Source organism: Miniopterus schreibersii (genome assembly GCF_964146895.1).
Source record: "Miniopterus schreibersii genome assembly, chromosome: 7".
Lineage (NCBI taxonomy): Eukaryota > Metazoa > Chordata > Mammalia > Chiroptera > Miniopteridae > Miniopterus > Miniopterus schreibersii.
The window spans coordinates 56,019,885-56,038,785 of NC_138108.1; the positions used below are offsets into that span (position 1 = coordinate 56,019,885).

An 18,901-nucleotide genomic window follows, 5' to 3' on the forward strand; every position below is an offset into this window, starting at 1 on the left:
GCAGAACAAGAGAAAGCAGGAAGAAAACAGAAAGATTCCTCATGAGACTTGAGGATAGCCATGGGGGCTTCCAATAGGGCACCTGAGGCCTACCTGTGATGGAATCGGAGCGGTTCAGAACACTGAGGCTGTTCAGCTGCATTCATTTGTTCAACCAACAGTTGCCTGCACATCCATGAGCCAGGCACAGGAAATACAAAGAATACTAAGTCAGAGCTTTTGGTATATTAGAGAGGTATTATTTGATATTACATATAACTTTTTTGGTACAAACAGAACATAATGTTTTCTTAGGACATCTTTTCTTCAAGCTTAATCTGAGACCTATAAAATATCTTATTAAAAGTATGAATACACTTGTGGAGAATATGATTAATTCCTGCAACAAATGTGGTTTCTTATTCTTTGTATAAATCTTTAAAATGTTTTTAATTGAGAATTGCCCTTAACTAGAAAGAAAATCAATGAACTTCAACTAATGTTAAGAATAAGATAAGACATTTGGGGAAAACCAACTGAAGCTGCATGAACGCTGGGTTAGAAGGTGTGTATTAATTATGTCCAAGAAAGGAATCTTTGAAGTTGGTTTCTTCTTCAATAAATTATTGGAAACCAACAATGGAAATATAATACTACCTGGTATAAAACCACATTACATCCCTACTTGGAATGTTTCACTTCAAGTAAGACTGCAGTGATTACAAGAAGGGTAAAGAAAGGGAACCCAAACTACAGGAGATGGACAGCTATTTCTTAAAAAATAATTCTTCTGTATTTTAGAAAAAGAAAGATTTTAAAAGATCTTAGTAGGATATAGCTGAGTACAAATATTGAATAAATTCTGAATACTAAAATGAGGCTGTACCCTTTAAAGCTACAAGAGGTAAACTTTAGGACAACTAAAAATGAGCACTCCATCGCACGTGTAAATATTGCTATGCATTGCCTTAAAGCAATAGCTTAAGTCTCAAATGTGTGTTGAGGTTTTACCTGTCTTTAGTGCCCTGCCCAGAAAACTGCTCTTCTGACTGAACTTTTGCAGAGATTTGGGGAGTCCTGGTCATCACAGGCACAATGAACATTGTTGAATGACCAGCACACATGAAATTAAGTATAAATAAAAACTACATTTACATTAAAACTTAAAGGAGACAATTTATTAAATTCTCATGATAAAAATTAAGTGAACATTAATTTTAAAATAGCACATGCTGGGTTATTGACATTCATTGGCAAAATGAATTAGTCAACAATTTTTATTAAACAATTAGAATATGTAAAAATTTGGTATATTATAATGAAGGCTTATTCATATGACTTTTTAAGGTAAATAGAAAGGACAATGTTTTTAATTTTGGCCAAATTAGGTCCCTGAAATTTGTTTCAGAGTTTGCCTGGTTCATAGTTAAGGCCATGCCAATTGATTCCAGGAGTGTAGCAATGTCGCCCCCTGCTGTCAAGAGCATGGCAATGATGAAGATAAAAGGAAAAATAAATAATTCTACAGTTCTAAATAAATTATAAAGTAAAATTTAAGCTAATTTTTAGTGTAATTACATTATACTACTTTTCAATTGTATTTCCAGTAAACAGAGTTACTGAATAGAATCAACTAATTCTTCTAGGATTCCTGTGAAGCTAGAGCTTTTTGTGGACTTTTACAATAACCTTCCTCTCAGTAATTTTCTTTGAAACACATACACACAGGCACACACACACAATTTCCTGAATTTGTACATCTTTTTTCTTCTACAACATGACCCTTTAATGTTATTATTACTTGTTTACCCTTTACTTTTCCATATTATCTTTTTCGTAAGCTGACTTTCTAAATGATTTCTTCTAGATGGTCATGCATAGTTTCTCTTTTAATTTTGCTAAAGATTCAATCTATTCAACTTGTGAAAGTTTAGTTTAAGATATGATTTACCTAACACCAAATTTGTTGGGATAACTATCCTCAAATAGGCAACTAAAATATTTAAAATGCACACATTGGTCTTTATTCAGTCAGCACTTGGTATTCCCCTTTTACCTAATCTTCCATTAATCATTTTCCTAAGTCACTCTCTACAAATAACTCATTAGAGGGCAGCTGTTACATAATTTTCATGCCCTAACCACTAGTATTTTGCAAATAGTAAGCACACAATGTTTACTAAATGAAACATGAAAAGTGTAATGTACATGAAAAATGCTTTTATTCATTGTGCAGGAGTAAGGAAGATAAAGTAACACAAAGGCAGAAAAGAGAAAAAAAGGTAAATATTTTATTGGTTATTTGGGCACTTTGTTCTTTTCAGCCAACATTTGGAGAATGGGGGTGGGGTTTGGAAGGCAAGAGGAATGAATCAGAGAGATAAAGGACAAGTAATCAATCCAGCATAGGATGACTCAGTGAGTCTTAGCTCACACTGCTATAACCGAGTCCCATAGACTGGGTGGTTATAAACAACAGAAATGTATTTCTCAGAGTTCTGGAGGCTGGAAGTCTGAGATCAAGGTGCCAATATGGTTGGGTTCTGGTGAGATCCTCCTCTGGGTTACAGACTGCCAACTTCCTATATCTTCACATGGCAGAAAGAGAGGGAGCTAGCTCTGGCCTCTTCTCATGAGGACACTAATCTCGTCAATGAGGGCTCCACTCTCAGGACATAATTAACTCCTAATGGCCTTGCCTTCAATTATCATTACACTGAGTGTTAGATTTCAGCATACGAATTTTGGGAGGACACAAAAAAGCCCATAAAGTATTGTTTACAGTATTCTAAGTAATAGGCTAACTGCTTGGGAGGGGCACAGAATTTAAAAACCACGCAGATACCTATGCTGTGCTCTTGGGGAGTTACAATAATCACACAAGCTAGGTCAGAGGAATATTAAGTCCTACGTAGTTCAATGTTAATCATCTGTTCAATAAAAGGTTCAGAGACGTGTAAGATGTGGATTGGGACCAACAGAGGAATGCTTCTGGAGAATACGGGTGTTGAATTGAATCTTAAATTTCCAGATGTGAAAAACAAAAAGAGTTAAAAGAAGAAGATAGGTGGCAGAGGAAAGCTTTATGCTTGGAAAGTGAAATCTCGTAAGGCACAAGTAATACATACCAAAGACACTTATATTTCTCCTTCAACTGATTTTTCCAATGTTGTCTAGTTCTGCGCTAATATGCTATCCACTTCACAGCAAAACTAATTAACGTAAAATAAAATTAAAAATTTAGTTCTTTATTTTATTTTCTTAATCTTTTTAAAACATATATTTTTTTATTGATTTCAGAGAGAGGAAGGAGGGGGAGAGAGAAAGAGAAACATCAATGAGGAGAGAGTCATTGATCTGCTGCCTCCTGCATGCTCCCCACTGGGGATCGAGGCCACAACTGGGCATATGCCCTGACTGGGAATTGAACCAAGATCTCCTGGATCATAGGTCAGTGTTCAACTGCTGAGCCATGCTGGCCGGGCAGTTATTTATTTTTCACTAGCCGATTTCAGATTATCAATAGCCGCAGGTGGCTAGTGACTACTGGACTGAGCAGTGCAAATATAAAACACACCCATCACTGTAAGAAGTTCCTTTGTAAGTGCTATAATAAGGCTAGTGAGCACTTACTGTATGAAAAGCTCTCATGATCCTATTTAATCTTCACAGCAAACTTATAAAGTATATACTTACAGATAAGAAAACTGAGGTTCTGCCTGGCCAACGTGGCTCAGAGGTTGAGTGTCCTATGATTCAGGTGATAGCAGTCTTCTTCCATCAGGGCACATGCGGGGGTATAGGAGTCAGTCCCCAGTGGGGGGCATGCAGGGGGCAGCGGATCAGTGACTCTCTCATCATTGATGTTTTTATCTCTCTCTCTCCCTCTCCCTTCCTCTCTCTGAAATCAATAAAGATATATTTTTTAAAAATAAGAAAGAAAACTGAGGTTCCTAGTGAAGCTGGACACAATGGGTCCTGGCTGCCTGTCACTACTTTAGCGAATTAAGCAGAGACAAGGTTGAATCATATATGAGAAGTGATTCCAATAATGCTGGCAAGATGGGAGAACAGCAGGATTTGTTCACATAAAACCTGCTCTACTTGCCCCCCATAAGCCAGTTCCTTATACTGGGTAGAAGGACAAAGATTACGTGGACAAAAAGGAATAAGAATGTGTATAATGGTTTACAGGTTATGCCCGGCCAGGCGTGGCTCAGCGGTTGAGCATCGACCTGGGATCCAGGCGATCAGGGTTCGATTCCCGGTCAAGGCACATGCCCAGTTGTGGGCTTGATCAATGACTCTCTCATCATTGATGTTTCTGTCTCTCTCTCCGTCTCCTTCCCTCTCTCTGAAATCAATAAAGATATATTTAAAAAAAGAAAGAAAGAAAAAGAATGTGTATAATGGTTTACAGGTTACAGGAAATGCAGGCTGGAGGATTGCAAAAGGGTGGGGTGCCTCTGGGATCCCTTTGTTTTGGGAACAAGGGAACTAGGTTGTTATCTTTCCATGATAAAAGGAGAATGGACCGAATTCCAAGGTCAGCTCCTCTGGGTAGGGTGAGAGGTTTTCCAGCGGGGTGGGGCAAGTGACCCCCCCCACCCCCGCCAAAAGCATCAAATTGTCTGCCTGAGAAGGATGTCCTCTGCCATCTGGGGAAATGACTTAGCACTGGGGGCCAGGTGGGTAGCCTCTGAGATGTTCCCACAGCCAGCCCCCCTGGATTCTCCCCACACAGCTCTAGTCCACTCTGCCCTCCCTCTGTTGGAGCCCAAGGTGAGTGGCTGCACATGAAACTTTGTGTGTTGGCTCTTTAAGAGGGTGCCTGTATTTCCAGCCATCTCTCTCTGGCAGACAGAAACCCGGCTGCTTTTCACAGCCAGATGTTATGTGGGCACCTTTCTCAGCTCTGCTGCTCTTAGCTGGGAAGCCCAGCCTGGGGTTTAGACCCCAGAGTCCTCAGTGGGAGCCCCCTGCAGACCTCGCTCCAGACCTTCAGCTGCTGCCTGCGGGAGCCCAGCCAGACCTCTCGTGCCTTCGTACTTACCAGTCTCTATGTGGTCTCTGCTTTAGGTCCTTGGTTATGAGGGTGCTCTCCAGCTCATCGTTGGTTGCAGTTGATTACTCAGGATGGTTTTTCTATATTTGAGTTGTAATTTCAGTTTGGTCCCTGGACAGTGTCAGTGTAGCTTCCACTCAGTCCACCGCCATTTTTAATCTCGTGGGTGACCTTTTTCAAGGGCAAGAGTCCAAAGGCATGGAGGAAAGGAGAACCTGGCATTTAATGGCGATGATGTCAAGGGGAAGGGAGGAGGGCAGAACAGCAAAAGGAGAGCTGGAAGGAAGAAATGAAAAAATTATGTTTAAAGAAATTGGAAAGTTAGGAGCAGAGTTAGAGTTTACTCCAAAGTTTCTAGTACATGGGTCCAAAACATTTGGTACCTATGATAGAAAAGAGAAAAATAGAGCCAACTTCTGGTTTCTGGTCCAGCATCTAAGGAGTTTAGTAGTCCTCTCTCCCATCCACACAGAAACAAAAAAATGCTGAACTGAAAATCAACAGCTCTCCTTAGATCCATCAGAGAACTAAGGTCACAGGGTGAAGAGCTGCATCCAAAATTGGAGAGGCAGACAGGCAGACAGAGAATCACCTTACTGGAGCATAAGTCTCCACGGAAACTAGTGGGGGTTGGTGGGTTACAGTTACTAAACTGTAATTAATGAGTTGCTTGAGGCTCAGTGTATACAACTCGGAAAGTTAAAAATCAGGGGGACCCTGTCATAGGCAGGGCCCCCCAGTTTTGTGAATTTAACCTCTGTGAGCCCTACCAGGTTCTCACAGTGAAGGTTTAGAGAAAAATCCCCTTGTGCTTCTGGTGTGGGGAGGGGAAAGCAGCCATTGTAAAATAAGCCAGAGCATTCTGTTCTTTCTAATGAGGCCTGACTTCAAGAGAAACTATTTTCCTGGAGCCTAACCAACTACGGTTTTACCAGAGCCTAACAACCTGGGGGAAGGAAAATACCCAACTGCATCCCCCTCTAGCTTTCCTGTCTTAGCCTAAGACAGGAAGGGGTAAGCCTAAGAAGCACTTGTGAAGGCTGCCAAATTTTGAGAACTAATTCTGTAGCATCACAATTACTAAGATTGTGGCAAATTGGGTTTGGGTATAGGTAGAAGGGCATGCACTGGCTTCTCTAATAATAGCTCTAGTACTTGAGAAAGATAAAGACAATTATAAGGGTCATGGTGTTGGTTGGTTGTTGTTAATTACTATTAATGTGCTACGGGAAGGAAATGACAAGCTCAGGTTAGCCAGCTTACTCAAGGCACATTATAAAAGCCAGAAATCTTCTATGGCAGCCTTTAAAGAGATCTTCAGAGCCAGGGTTCTTTCCAGAAATTGTTGATTCTAAGACTGGGGTAGAGAATATGCAAGGTGAGCCTGGAGCATCTTGTAGTACAAAAAAGTAAAGATATTCTCAAAAAAAAAAAAAGACACATCAAAGGAATATAGAAGGCAACTGAAACAGTTCCCAGTGACCAAAGCTGGAACAATTCGAGTAAAAATAACAACAAATGCCCAAAGTATAAAATAAATATACATGAGTTCATGTTGATTAAATAATTTAATAAATAAGAGACAAATTTTTCTTACAGAAGAATTCCAATAATATATTTAGATACTCCTCTCTATAGAAGGTGAAGCTTAATTCCCTTGATTGACTAGCTTCAATGATCTGCTTCCTAAGAATATAGTAGGAAAAGGGAAAATATTAACTTTAAAGTGGAGGAACTTGGCAAATGCTACCTTTACCAAGTGCTGAAAGTTACCCTCATCAGATAATCTATATACCCCCTAAAGTGATGTTATGAGGACACTTCCCCCCTGTGATACTATCCAAAATCTTCTAACACCCATCTAAGCATGAGAAAGCTATGAGACAAACCTAGATTCAGGGACAGTATACAAGGTATCTGGTCAGCACTTTTCAAGATTGTCCAGGACGTGAAAAACAAGGAGACTAAAAAACTGCTAAAAACCAGAGGAGACTTGGGAGACATGACAACAAAATGGAATGTAGCGCCCTGGTATGCAGAAGAGAGTTAATATGAGACCGCCATCCTTAGAAAGGCCTGCTTTCAAGATTGGCTCGACTGGCATCTGGGAGCTTAGATCTGAAGAGGGTTCCCACAATTCCCCGATAAGGATGGCTCACGGTGCCTAAGCTGTTCGCACAAACAATGTAGTTTATGCTGAACACTTGATTTCCTTCTGAGAGTCTGGAAATTGGCTGCATGTTAGGTAGAGGGTGCCTGTGTGACTAGCCCCCAATAAAACCTTGGGCATTGAATCTGCAATAAACTTCCCTGGTAGACAACATTGCACATGTGCTGTCACAATTCATTGCTGGAAGAATAAAGCATGTGCTGTGTGACTCCACTGAAAGAGGACCCTTGGAAGCTTGTGCCTGCTGATTTTACCCCATGTGCCATTTCCCTTCAGTGATTTTGTTTTGTTTCTTTTTGTTGTAATAAATCATAGTCATGAGGATGACTATATGCTGAGTTCTGTGAGCCCTTGCAAATCACTGAACCGGGGAGCAGTCTTGGTGAGGCATGACACATCAAGATTGGATCCTGGGGGGAAAAAGAGGATATTAAGGTAAACACGGGTAAAATCCAACTAAGTCTGGAGTTAGTTAATAACGAAGAATTGATGTTTGTTTCTTAGTTTTGACAAATGTACCATGGAAATGTAAGATGTTAACAATGGGGGAAACAGGGTGAGGGGTAAAGGAGAATTTTCTATACTATCTTTGTAACTTTTTTGTAAATCTAAATTTATTCCAAATAAAAAGTTTATTAAAAACACTCAAACCAAATGCATTGGAAGCTCATGAAAAATAACATACCGCTCATCCTAAAGAGAGAAATTATCCAAACTGAAACACAGGGAAAAATGAGAAAGCAAGAAAGAGCAAGAGCAAGGGAAGAGAATGCATTTATTTACTATAGCCAGAGAGACATGGATTGTGGTTTAAAAAAAAAAAAAAATCAGACTCAGGACCTGATTATGAAAGAATTTAAAAGAAGGTTGAATTCATAGCCCATAGCATGTCTCCTAAAGTCAAGGTCCTGAAAGGGAAAGAATCAGACCGAGATCTAGAGTGGGGATATCTGGGTGGATTCTCTTGAGAACTTTGAGCTGGTAGACTAACCTCAATCCTCTGGCCCAACAGAAGTGGAGCACTTGCCCTTGCTAGAGGGTAGTGGCCTCCCTTTGCCTGAAGACCATGCAGAAATCTCACCTGAGGACGATGCTTTCCAAGGTGCTATTTTCTCAAGGTTTGCCACAACTGCTTCCAGTATTTCTAGGCAAAAACTAGGGTCAAGTTTCATACATATTGGCAGAGTCAAAAGAACATACCTGGGGATGGGTCTTCGAATATGTTCGGGGAAAGTGGTCTGAGGTAAGGATATCAGATTTGTTGAGTGTAAACCCCAAACCAAGGAAACCCGAAAGAGAATGATTTTTAACAAGATTATTTTCTGTTATCAGGGAGACAGGCTCTAAAGAGGTTGTGTAACGGAAGAATGAAAAGTTGTACTTCTTTGCACAACAGAATTTGTGGGCTGCCACTGACATATTTTTTAATTTTTCAATAACTTCACTAGATGAAGTAACAAACTGCATCCTCTTGTTTCTAACACAAGGTCTGACTCTTAGTGGCTTAAAGCTTTTTGTTAATGGTAGGAACTGACTACAAGAGACTGACTACACACATAGAAAGGGAAATACCTACAGATTCTAGAGTATGCTTGCCATGAAAGATGAGGAGAAGCTAAAGAAGTCTCTTTAAAATGTGAATGCTTTCCAAAGGCTAATCCTCAGCCCTTTGCTCTTATCTGAATACTAGCTCCTCTACATGATCTCTTCTTATGGCTTTTAAGTGAAGCAATAGCCTCCTAAACCATTCTGCCTCAATCTGCTTCTTCATACACATCATGCAGTGATGTCAGATTAACATCTGGAAACTTTTTAGAAAACGATTCTGCTGCTCAAAATCTTTAAATGATTATCTAGTGCCTTATATGCTAAAGTTTTGTTAAAAATTAGCTTGCTCTTAAGGCTCTTCCCAATCTGTTTCCTCTTATCTCGATCTAGCCTTGTTTTCCATTCCAACACTAAGCCTTAATCCTGGACAAATCCATCCAAAAAGTCTCCAAACATATTTTGAACATTTTAGGTTCAATGTTCTTTTTAAACCAGCTCCTTTCACCTGCAAATATTTATTTGTACATCTATCTTTATACTATAAAATGCAGCCACCTCCCTGATCTAGTCCATTTGTAAGGATTCTCTCTTCTTTGTATCAAATCTTTGTACCAGAGGTTGAAAAATGGTTTTGCTTGATCCATTGTTAAAATGTGGAAGTAATTCCTAACATTTAAAAATAATTTTAAAATTGGAAGCTCTAGTAGGGCCCAAACTTCAACATATGGCTAAAATTTACTAGTAGTTATTATCTTCAGATACATGCTATGGCTACATTTGAAAAGTATTTATTGAGCACCTATTACTTGCTGGACACTGTTTTAGATGCTGGGGATACAGCAATGAACAAAATCAATCACAGAATTTATATTTGTAAGAGGGGAGACAGAAAATAAATAAATTATATATTACAAAGTGGTAAATGCTATGAAAAAATAAAGCAGGGTTAAGGAGAGGGAGTATTTGGGTGAGAGGGTGCTTGCACTTTTACATTTATTTAGATACCTGGCTGGATCCTATGGGGATTTGAGTTTGTGACCCCAAATATGCAGTAGTCAATCCTTATCTGAGGTTTTGCTTTCCTTGGTTTCAGTTATCCGTGGTCAACCACGGTCTGAAAATATCAAATGGGAAATTCCAGAAATAATTCCTAAGTTTTAAATTGCAAGCCATTCTGCATAGCATGATGAAATATCCGCCCACCCTGCTCCAGCTGGTTGGGACTTGAATCATCCTTGTCCAGCATATATAAGCTGGGTGCACTATTCCCCCCTCCACTCCCCCATTAGGCACTTAACAGCCCCCACCTTACTAGATCAACTTGTGCTATCCTAGTGCTTGTGTTCAAGTAACCTTTATTTTACTTATTAATGGGCCCAGTCATTCATACAACTGTGATTACAGTACAAGTTCAATTTTATTAGTTATTGTTAATAATTTTTCTTTTTTTAAATCATCACCTGAGGATATTTTTTCCATTGCTTTTCAGAGCGAGTGGAAGGGGGGGAAGGGAGAGGAACATAGATGTGAGAGAGACACATCCATTGGCTGCCTCCTGAACGAGCTCCCCCCCCCAAGCCTGCAACCATGGTACTGCCCTTGGCCAGAATCCAACCCAGGACCCTTCCATCCAAGGGCCCACGATGTAACAACTGAGCCAAACCCGCAAGGGCTGTTGTTAATTTCTTACTGAGCCTAATTTATAAATTAAATTTTATCATAGGCATGTATGTATAGAAAAACCACTGGTAATATATATGGTTTCAGGCATGCAATGCAGGTCTTGGGCTGCATCCCCCTCAGATAAGAGGGCCTACTGTATATGAGGACTGTCATATATCGTCACGTACATGCTACTATCAGGATTGTCATATATCGTCACGTACATGCTACTGTCAGCAACTTGAAGGCACAGAGTGCGCCTCATTTCTCTGGACTCCCAGCGTACAGCAGTATGTTCAGTGCGCCAACAGGATGGAAGCAAAAACTTAGGAGTCCCCACAAAGTTACTTTGACCACCGCATCTCAGAGCGGTCATTCTGGTGGGGTTTAGGAGAGCGCAACACCTTAAGCCCCGGAGAAAACCAAACCCTTTGTCCACTCTCAAAGCCACCTCTCCGCCGAGGCTCCATCCATTTCCAGGGCAACAGCACTGTGACGCCAATGCAAGCGCGGGTCCACGGATGCCTGGAGGGCACAGCCTGCCGCTTACGAACCAACTATGGTGCCGGTTGAACCCGCAGGCCCACGCAGAACGCCTCGGAAAACCGCATCCCCCACAGTGACGCCGCGGGCACTGCTGCTTCGGGCCTCTGGCGTCGCCCAGCTCTAGGCGCGACAACTTCCGGCTCCCGAAGGTCCCCCGCTCCGTGGCTTGCCGGGGTCCTGGCGATGGGAAGGTGTCCGCGGAGGACGCCTGATCCCTAGGGGCCCTGGAACAAGGGCTGCCTCCTCCTCCCGGCAGGCGGAGGCGACAGGGGCGCCGAGAGGATGCCCGGGGTTGGCGGACCTCGCCCCTGGGGCGGGCCTGGGGGCGGAGCGCGGGGGCGGAGCGCTGACCCTGAGCTGGCCTGTCGGGCGGGCTTCGGGCAGGTGCTGTGGCGGAAGTAGGAGGACGCGGTCGGAGCGGAGCCATCTAGGAAACCTCGGCCGCGGGTCGCCTGTCCCGGAGCAGCTGCCCGTCTCAGCCAGACCGCAGCGACTAAGGCGCGGGTGTTGGGGAGATGCCTCTGTTCGCTGCCAATCCCTTCGAGCAAGACGTGGGTGAGTGCTGGTTCCGGGGTCCGCGCCGCTGTTTGTCGCGCTGGAAGTGGGCGGTGGCGACTCCCGGGACTGGAAAGCCAAAGCCCGGGGAGAGCAGGGGGCGGCGCCGCTGCCCCGCCGCCGGCAGGGTCTCTGCGGCCGGTCGCTAGCGGCCTGGAGAGTGCTTCCTGCCCACCCGAAGTTGGGGACCCCGAAAGAGGGCCATTCCCCTCGCCAGGCGCAGGAATGGGGAAGAGCCTGGGACTGGCTGGACACTGGGCTAATTAATCATTTGGGGAGTTGGCGACACAAACTTCTTGCTCCCTCTAGACTCTCGAGTCTAGAGCTAGTTAAGCACCCCTCGCCCTTTTGGGAGATGATGCAAAAGTAGAGACCCTGCTGTCTAGGGCCCCCCAACACTAGAGACCCTGACTTGTCTGCTCCCCCCCCCCCCATTCAGTAGGAAGAACCTATTTCACCTCGGTTATCTGCAAATGCATCCAAGCCCTGAGAGCGTAGCTTCAGGATTTATTTACAACGGTTGGGAGTGTTACTCTCTCTCCGTGGATGGCGCAAGTGCTAAGAAATGTTGTCTTGCGGTAGGAAAAGGAAAACCCTAGGGTCTCAAACCGGTCCAGAACAACTAATATTTATTTGTTGGGGTTGTAGGAGCGCTTTTGTCTCAGTGACCATGAAATGAGAAAAAGATGGGCGGTGTAAGAGAAATTATCTTTTATTTTGGGGACTGGAATAAAAGTAAAACAAACTGGCCAAGTAAGATTTGTGGAGCAGTAGTTAACAGAACCCTAGGTATCCAGTTTAAGGACTTGGTGGAATGAAAAAAACGCGTGGCTGAAAATTACCAGAGTCACGCAGATACTTCACATTACAGCAGTGAGCCACCTGTTTCGTAGTTAAAATTTTCTAATGAGGAGACTAGAAAGTGCTCTATTTTGATATATTATGTGATTCCAAAAGGGTGTTCAAAAGTCAAATACCATGTACATTATAAGATGCTTTTATTCCCAGGGAGCTAAAAATTTTTGTAATTATACAGTATCTTGACCCTAGATAGTCTTCAAATATGTATTTCCATAATTCAGCTTTTTTAATGGTAGTTTAATACAGGTGACTGGCATAAATTTAGGAAGCGTCTGCTTTTGGAACACCTAATGATTTCTTCCTTTATTGCAGTGAGACTGGTATTTTTTATTGCTGGTGTGAAGACTTTCATTTTTTCCTAGTGAAATAAAACAGGGCAAAATAGAGTAAGACAAATGATTTTCAAGTTTAAAAACTGTGGAACTCTTTCTTCCAGGGAAATCTTTCCTGGAAGCCCATTGTCTTCTGATTGAAAACTTCTAGAAGTAGGCCGAGTTGCTCTACCTGTTTAGCTTTTCACAGTTTAGTACCGATGTAGTAAAAGAGGCACTGCTATTCAGACATAAAAATACTGCTGTGTATGGATTATTTCATCGACATTGCCATTAACCAAAACTTCAGGTACTCATTTGTTAAGTGTGATTAAGTCAGTATCCAAAAGGCATTTTAAAGGCAAAAGAGTGAATTTAATTGAGACCCATGTATAACTTCTTTTAGACAAGTGAATGGAATTAATAGATAAAGTGGAATGAAATACCCAGGAGTCCAGATTGTCCTTAAACTTTCATCATAGAAGGAAAATTATATATTGCATTTTTATAACTTAAAGCTCCTTTTTAACTTGAAATAGTTAAGTAATACAAGCACATCATTATTTAACTTGAGATGTCTACAGGAATGTTCCTTTGCCATGTCATTGTCTTTTTCACCTACTCTCTGGTTCAGTCATATTTTCACCATTGTTTCTTTTTTTGTCATATCTTTGTTCACCTTTCATTCAACAAACCTGCGTTGAATGATTACTGTGTGTCAGACATTGTATTAAGTTATGGCGACACAAAAATTTAATAGACTGAATTACTGCCCTCAGGGAACTCAGTCTAATGGAGGACACATATACACATAAAAAGGCAGTTATTATATAGTGTTATTATTATAGTACTAGAAATGCATGACATGCTTTATTTGCATACTCTCTCTATTTAGAGCAGCCATCTTCCCCTGAAGAGAAGACCCAAACCTCCAGGCATACTTTCTTTGTAAAGGTGTTGACACTGTCCTCTTTCTCCCTCACTTTTCGGACAGTACTTCTACCTGCAGGAAGTAATCTTACCTCTTGCTATATGTATGATATGGTCATTTTATAATTAAGGGCCTTTAAAGATGAAACTATATTCCTTTGGTTCATACGGAGTCTCACCAGAGAGTGAGCAGTCTTTCTGACATTCATGTGGGGAAGAAACCCTTTTCTCAGATTCAGAGGAAAAGCTGCAGTGGGTCAAAATGGCTAAGAAGGCACTCATAAGTTGATGATGAAATATGACTTATCACATGGAAGCAGGCCAAAAGGCCAGGAAGTTCCTATTTTTTTCAGAGTCAGAACCTACAAATCCCTACTGGTATGCTAGGAATGGTAGCATTAGAGCTCTAAATATTTATTGGATTTATTCAAATCTGGATTTATTTTTTGTTTTGTTCAATAAAACTCCTTTGAAGTTGTGCTGAGGCAAAAACAAAAATATACACAGACCTCAGCCCTGCATCTTGAAGGGGAATATAGGGTTCCTGATGTAAAGCCTGGTTGGTGCAGCCTTCTTAGGCGATTTTAAGGTAAAACGGGACAGAGCCACAGGAGAAAAATATAGTGGTAGTGGTAAAAGGAATGTCATTTCCTTACATTCTGTACCAATTTTTCTAGTCTCACTCCATTGGTCCCTGACTCTAGTTCTGTTTGCATATCTTTTTTCTCCTTACCTAGTCCAGGCAATCTTTCTTGCCAAATTCTGTCTCTGCCATTTACTATTCACTGATAGACTTTTGCTTTTTTCAACAACCTTAGAATCTCCTTCCTTAAAGATACACCTACTTGTGTCCCACAGAGCTGACCTCAAATTCTACCTCTATAAAATTCTGACACAGTGGATTGAAGCGTGAACTTTTATCTTAAAATGAGACTTTCCAAGGGAAATTTGAATGTGTGTATTGCTTTGTCTTTGGCTTGTGTTATGTTAGAACTTGAAAATGAGGTAGCTTGGGGATTTGATTTGATTTTATAAGAAACTCTAATATAAAAATAGATATTGTTAGTACTTCCTCAGTATTACAAGTTTATATGTTCAAATTTATAACATTTATGTACTTAAAGTCAATTCTTGAACACAGTGAGTTTCTATCCTATTCTTTTGCCTCCCTTCTCAGAGTTTAACACTCTCCAAAAAGCTGTGAACTCTATTTTATAATATACAGTTTACCCTTGAACAATGTGGGGGTTAGAGAAACCCACCTGCTGCACAATCAGAAATCTTCTTATGACTTTCCTAAAACTTAACTACTAATAACCTATTGACTGGAAGCTTTACTGATAACATAAACAGTCAATTAACACATATTTTGTATATGTCTTATATACTGTATTTTTACAGTAAAGTAAGCTAGAGGAAAAACGTTCTTAAGAAAATCATAAGAGAAAATACATTTACAGTAGCATACTGGATTTATCAATACCATAAGTTTATGTCATCTGTTTTAGGCTCTGTGGTTCGTCTGCAAGTTTTTTCAAATTGTCTATGAAAAAAATCTGCATATAAGTGGACCCATGCAATTCAAACCCATGTTGTTTGAGAGTCAACTGTATGTTACTGTACATACAAATATATGTATTGTTTTGCATGTTTTTAAACTTCATAAAAAGTGTCATTCTTTGCATTTCATTTGCAACATGTCATTCAGTCTTTTTTTGGTGATATTCCTAGCTCTAGTTCATTAATTTTAAGAGCTATGTGATATTCCACTATATGAATATACCACATTTTTTATCCATTCTCCCATTAATGTACATGAAATGTTTTTCCCCCCAGTTTTTTGTTATTACAGACGACATTGCTGTGAAAGTTCTTATCCATGTTTTCTTGTTCACATGACTGAGAGATTCTCCAGGAATTGTACCTTGAAGAGGAATTCCTTTTAAAAGTGTGGATAGTGCAGAGTTGCAAAATCTTAGATAGCAGAATACACTTCTAAGTGTTTGTGGGAAATTTTACTCCCACCAGCAGTGGAATGAAGTCTCTGTTGTTCCACATTCTCATTAATGCTGGGTATTGTCAGATTTTTAAATTTATGCCAGTTTGATGGATGTGAAATAGGGCATTGTTTTCATTTTATTTCAGTTTCATTGCTAGTGAAGTTGAGCATCTTTTCATGTATTTCTTGGTCATTCCATTTTCTTCTATAAATTGCCTTTTCATTACTTTTACTTGGTTGGATTTTTAAATTTTATTTTTAGGGTTCCATATAATTCTCTACTAATCTTTCATTGGTTATGAGAATTGCAAATATATATCCCAGTTTGTTATTTCTTTTCACTTGTTTCCAATGTTTATTGTTAAGAAATCTTAAGTTTTAGTGATATTATCTTTCTCCTTTCATTTAAAAAAATTTTTTTTAAATTTATTGATTTTGGCGAGGGGAAGAAAGGGAGGGAGAGAGAATGAGAAACACATCGGTTTGTTGTTCCACTTATTTATGCATTCATTGGTTGATTCTTGAATGTGCTCTAATCAGGGATCCAACCTGCAACCTTGGTGTTTCTGGGCACTCTCTAACCAGCAGAGCTACCCTGGCCACGGCTTCTCTCTTGATTTTATACTTCTTGTTTAAGAAACCTTTCTCTACTCTTGAGTTTATAAGGATTTTTGTCATATTTTTGGAAAGTTTTATTAAAGTGTTGATTTTCACAGTTAGGTCTTTAATCCACCTGGACTCAATCTTCGTGTAAGGTCCAAGGAAGGATTTGATCAGATAGTTGACAATAGACAATAATTAGTTTGTCTAATCACTATTTACTGAATTGTCTGTCCTTTCCCCACTATTTTGGAGAACTTTCTCCTTCATACAGTACAGTTCCTTTTATGAGGCCTGTGTCTATGCTTTCTGTCCTTCTACACTGTTTTCTTTCGCTACCGTGCACCAATACCACATTCTAATCTCAGTGACCTTTATAGGCGGTAGAGCAAGTCCTCCGTCTTGTTTTTCTTCAATTTGATAGTCTTACCTGTTTTTGGCCTTTGTTCGTTCTTTCATATGGGTTTTTGATTGATTGGTCAAATCATAAAAGGGAGTTTCTTTTAGGCTCTTCTAGGATTTAAGAGAAAACACATTGTAATTTATACTTTTGTTTCATATAAAGTGATGATGTTGATATTTAAAATATACATTTTTATTCCTTGATAACAACATTTAATTCTAAACTTACTTTGATTATTGTTTGAAAGTAAGGCAAGAGGGCAAGAGGATGATTTTTCTATAAGTGAACATACAAGATAATAATACTGCAGCAGAGTGTACTTAGGTAGATGTGTCCCTGTTCTGCTTTTTTTGTTTGTTTGTTTAAGCGAAAGGACCTCAAAGATGTTCTTAATGTTAAAAGAGTACATTTTGTTTATAAGTATGTCGTGTAGAATATCAAACACGGGTCACTTGACAACTGATAGCTCTAACCATCTATCACCCAGAGATCAAAACAAAACTTGAAATACATCATTTATCTCCTGTTATTTTCCCCCCCTTCTTGGTTGCCTTGTGTACTCAAATCTAACATTCTCCCTCACCTTAGTTTTTTTACCTTTCATTTTTTACAAAATTTTAAAAAGTGTATTTGCTTACAGTCTTTTTCCTATTTCAAATAGCCATTTAGCAACATTGGTGAGAATATTGTTTCTAGAAACCTGAGACATTTTGGTATTGCCCAAACATATTTTTCCCTTATCTTTTCCTTTTTAGGACTGAGCTTCACACTAGCCTGTTGGCATCTTCAGGTCGTCTTGTGGAGTAATAAATATTGCTCCTATCTTCTAGACTTACCTTCATGTTGTTTTCTTAATGGACCTACAACTGCCTATGCTTAAGGGACAAGCACCTCTCTGTTCCTATGACACCCTGTGGAACGCCTAATATTTTTTACTGTTGAGACCTATTTGTGACAACTATCACTGTACCATCCAAAGAGGACCTTCTTTAGTTTCCTCTAGTTAAGGAATGTTGGAAATTGAAGGTTCCAGGCAGTAGTTACAGTTTTGACTGACTTTTAATGAACCTCAGAAATTGTATTTAGTAGGTCTCTTATAAAAGCATGAAGGGAAATGATGAGGATTTTAAAATTTTGTTATACACAATATCCCTATTATTTAGTATAATTTTTAAATGATAGCATATAGGATAAAAATTTGTCACTGAAATTTTTTTGTAACTAAAAACTCGCAGACTTTTCTTATGAAAAGTCTCTTATGAAATATTCTCTTATGAAGCACTTGTTTATTAGTTTGTTTTCATTTGCAACATGGGAAATGTAGTGACTCAGTTTTAGTTCATTTGAACTAAAAGGGACTTTTGTTATCTGGAGCAGCTTCTTTTGCTTTCATATATCATAAGATGAATTATTCTCTTCTAAAAGCTGTACTTAAATAGTTAGAGAGATCTAGTATGCTTAGTGTTTTGGTTTTCCTAGTAGTAGTAAGCACTTGTGGTGGGGGGTTGAAGGGGAAGAATTTTATTTTTAAAAAACATTATTGCCTTATTAGGCTCTGTTACTTTACAACTGTGTTAAATAAAACAAAATTCAGCTGAGTAAATTTGAACATCTAATTGGTCTTATTAAATAATCATTCAGGCAGCATCTCATCTAGCAAGCACAGAGATATTCAGATAAGTTATACAAAATGGAGGGTTTTTATAGGAAGGAGGGTGGGGCAAGGAAGTCATTAGCAAAAGAAAAATGAAAGTTCATTGGTGGAAAGCAGGAGTTCAGGGTGATGATGGCTTCTCATTGGCTGGGCTTGAATAAAATCTTCCTCCTGTCAGGGTAGTAGAGACACCTTCCTATTGGAGCCTGAAGGTATGTCTGTTTCTGTTTGGGGTCATTGACACAAATGTAGGGTGTGAGACCTCCCTCTACAGGCCTTCCCAACTCCAATTTTAGTTAAGATTTCAATTATTAATTTTTACACATGATAGTGAATAGATATTTGTATTTAGTATAGGGATTGAACCTAAAAAGGCCAATGTAGCAGATATCAGACATTGCCCCCTGAAAATTATTGACATTCTGAACTTATTTTTAACTCACATTATTTCAGTTTCAAGTCAGACATTTGTCAGTATGTGGTGGTATAGTTTTAAGAATTTTAGTGATAGTATCTCATTGTGGTTTTATATGTATTTATCTGATTACCATTGATGTTGGGAATTACCTTTAAGTATATTTATTTGCCAAATGAATGTCCTCTTTTTTTGAAGTATCT

The 18,901-nt window shown here is 39.7% G+C and overlaps 1 protein-coding gene and 1 long non-coding RNA gene across 2 annotated transcripts in view; one reads left to right on the top strand and one right to left on the bottom strand.

The window, feature by feature from the left end:
- The window catches only part of LOC308559686, a 39,206-nt gene extending 33,994 nt beyond the window's left edge, over positions 1–5,212 (bottom strand). The window contains exons 1-2 of the long non-coding RNA XR_013999192.1: positions 5,033–5,212; positions 94–165 (exon numbers count right to left, since the gene is read on the bottom strand). This is a non-coding gene — a long non-coding RNA (uncharacterized lncRNA). The remainder of the gene's footprint in view (positions 1–93; positions 166–5,032) is intronic.
- A 4,956-nt stretch (positions 5,213–10,168) lies between these two features.
- STAM2 (signal transducing adaptor molecule 2) overlaps positions 10,169–18,901 on the top strand; it is a 43,135-nt gene continuing 34,402 nt past the window's right edge. Inside the window, exon 1 of the mRNA XM_081142737.1 lies at positions 10,169–11,525. Within this exon, the coding sequence (XP_080998863.1) occupies positions 11,486–11,525 (40 nt within the window). The 5' untranslated portion in view covers positions 10,169–11,485. The remainder of the gene's footprint in view (positions 11,526–18,901) is intronic.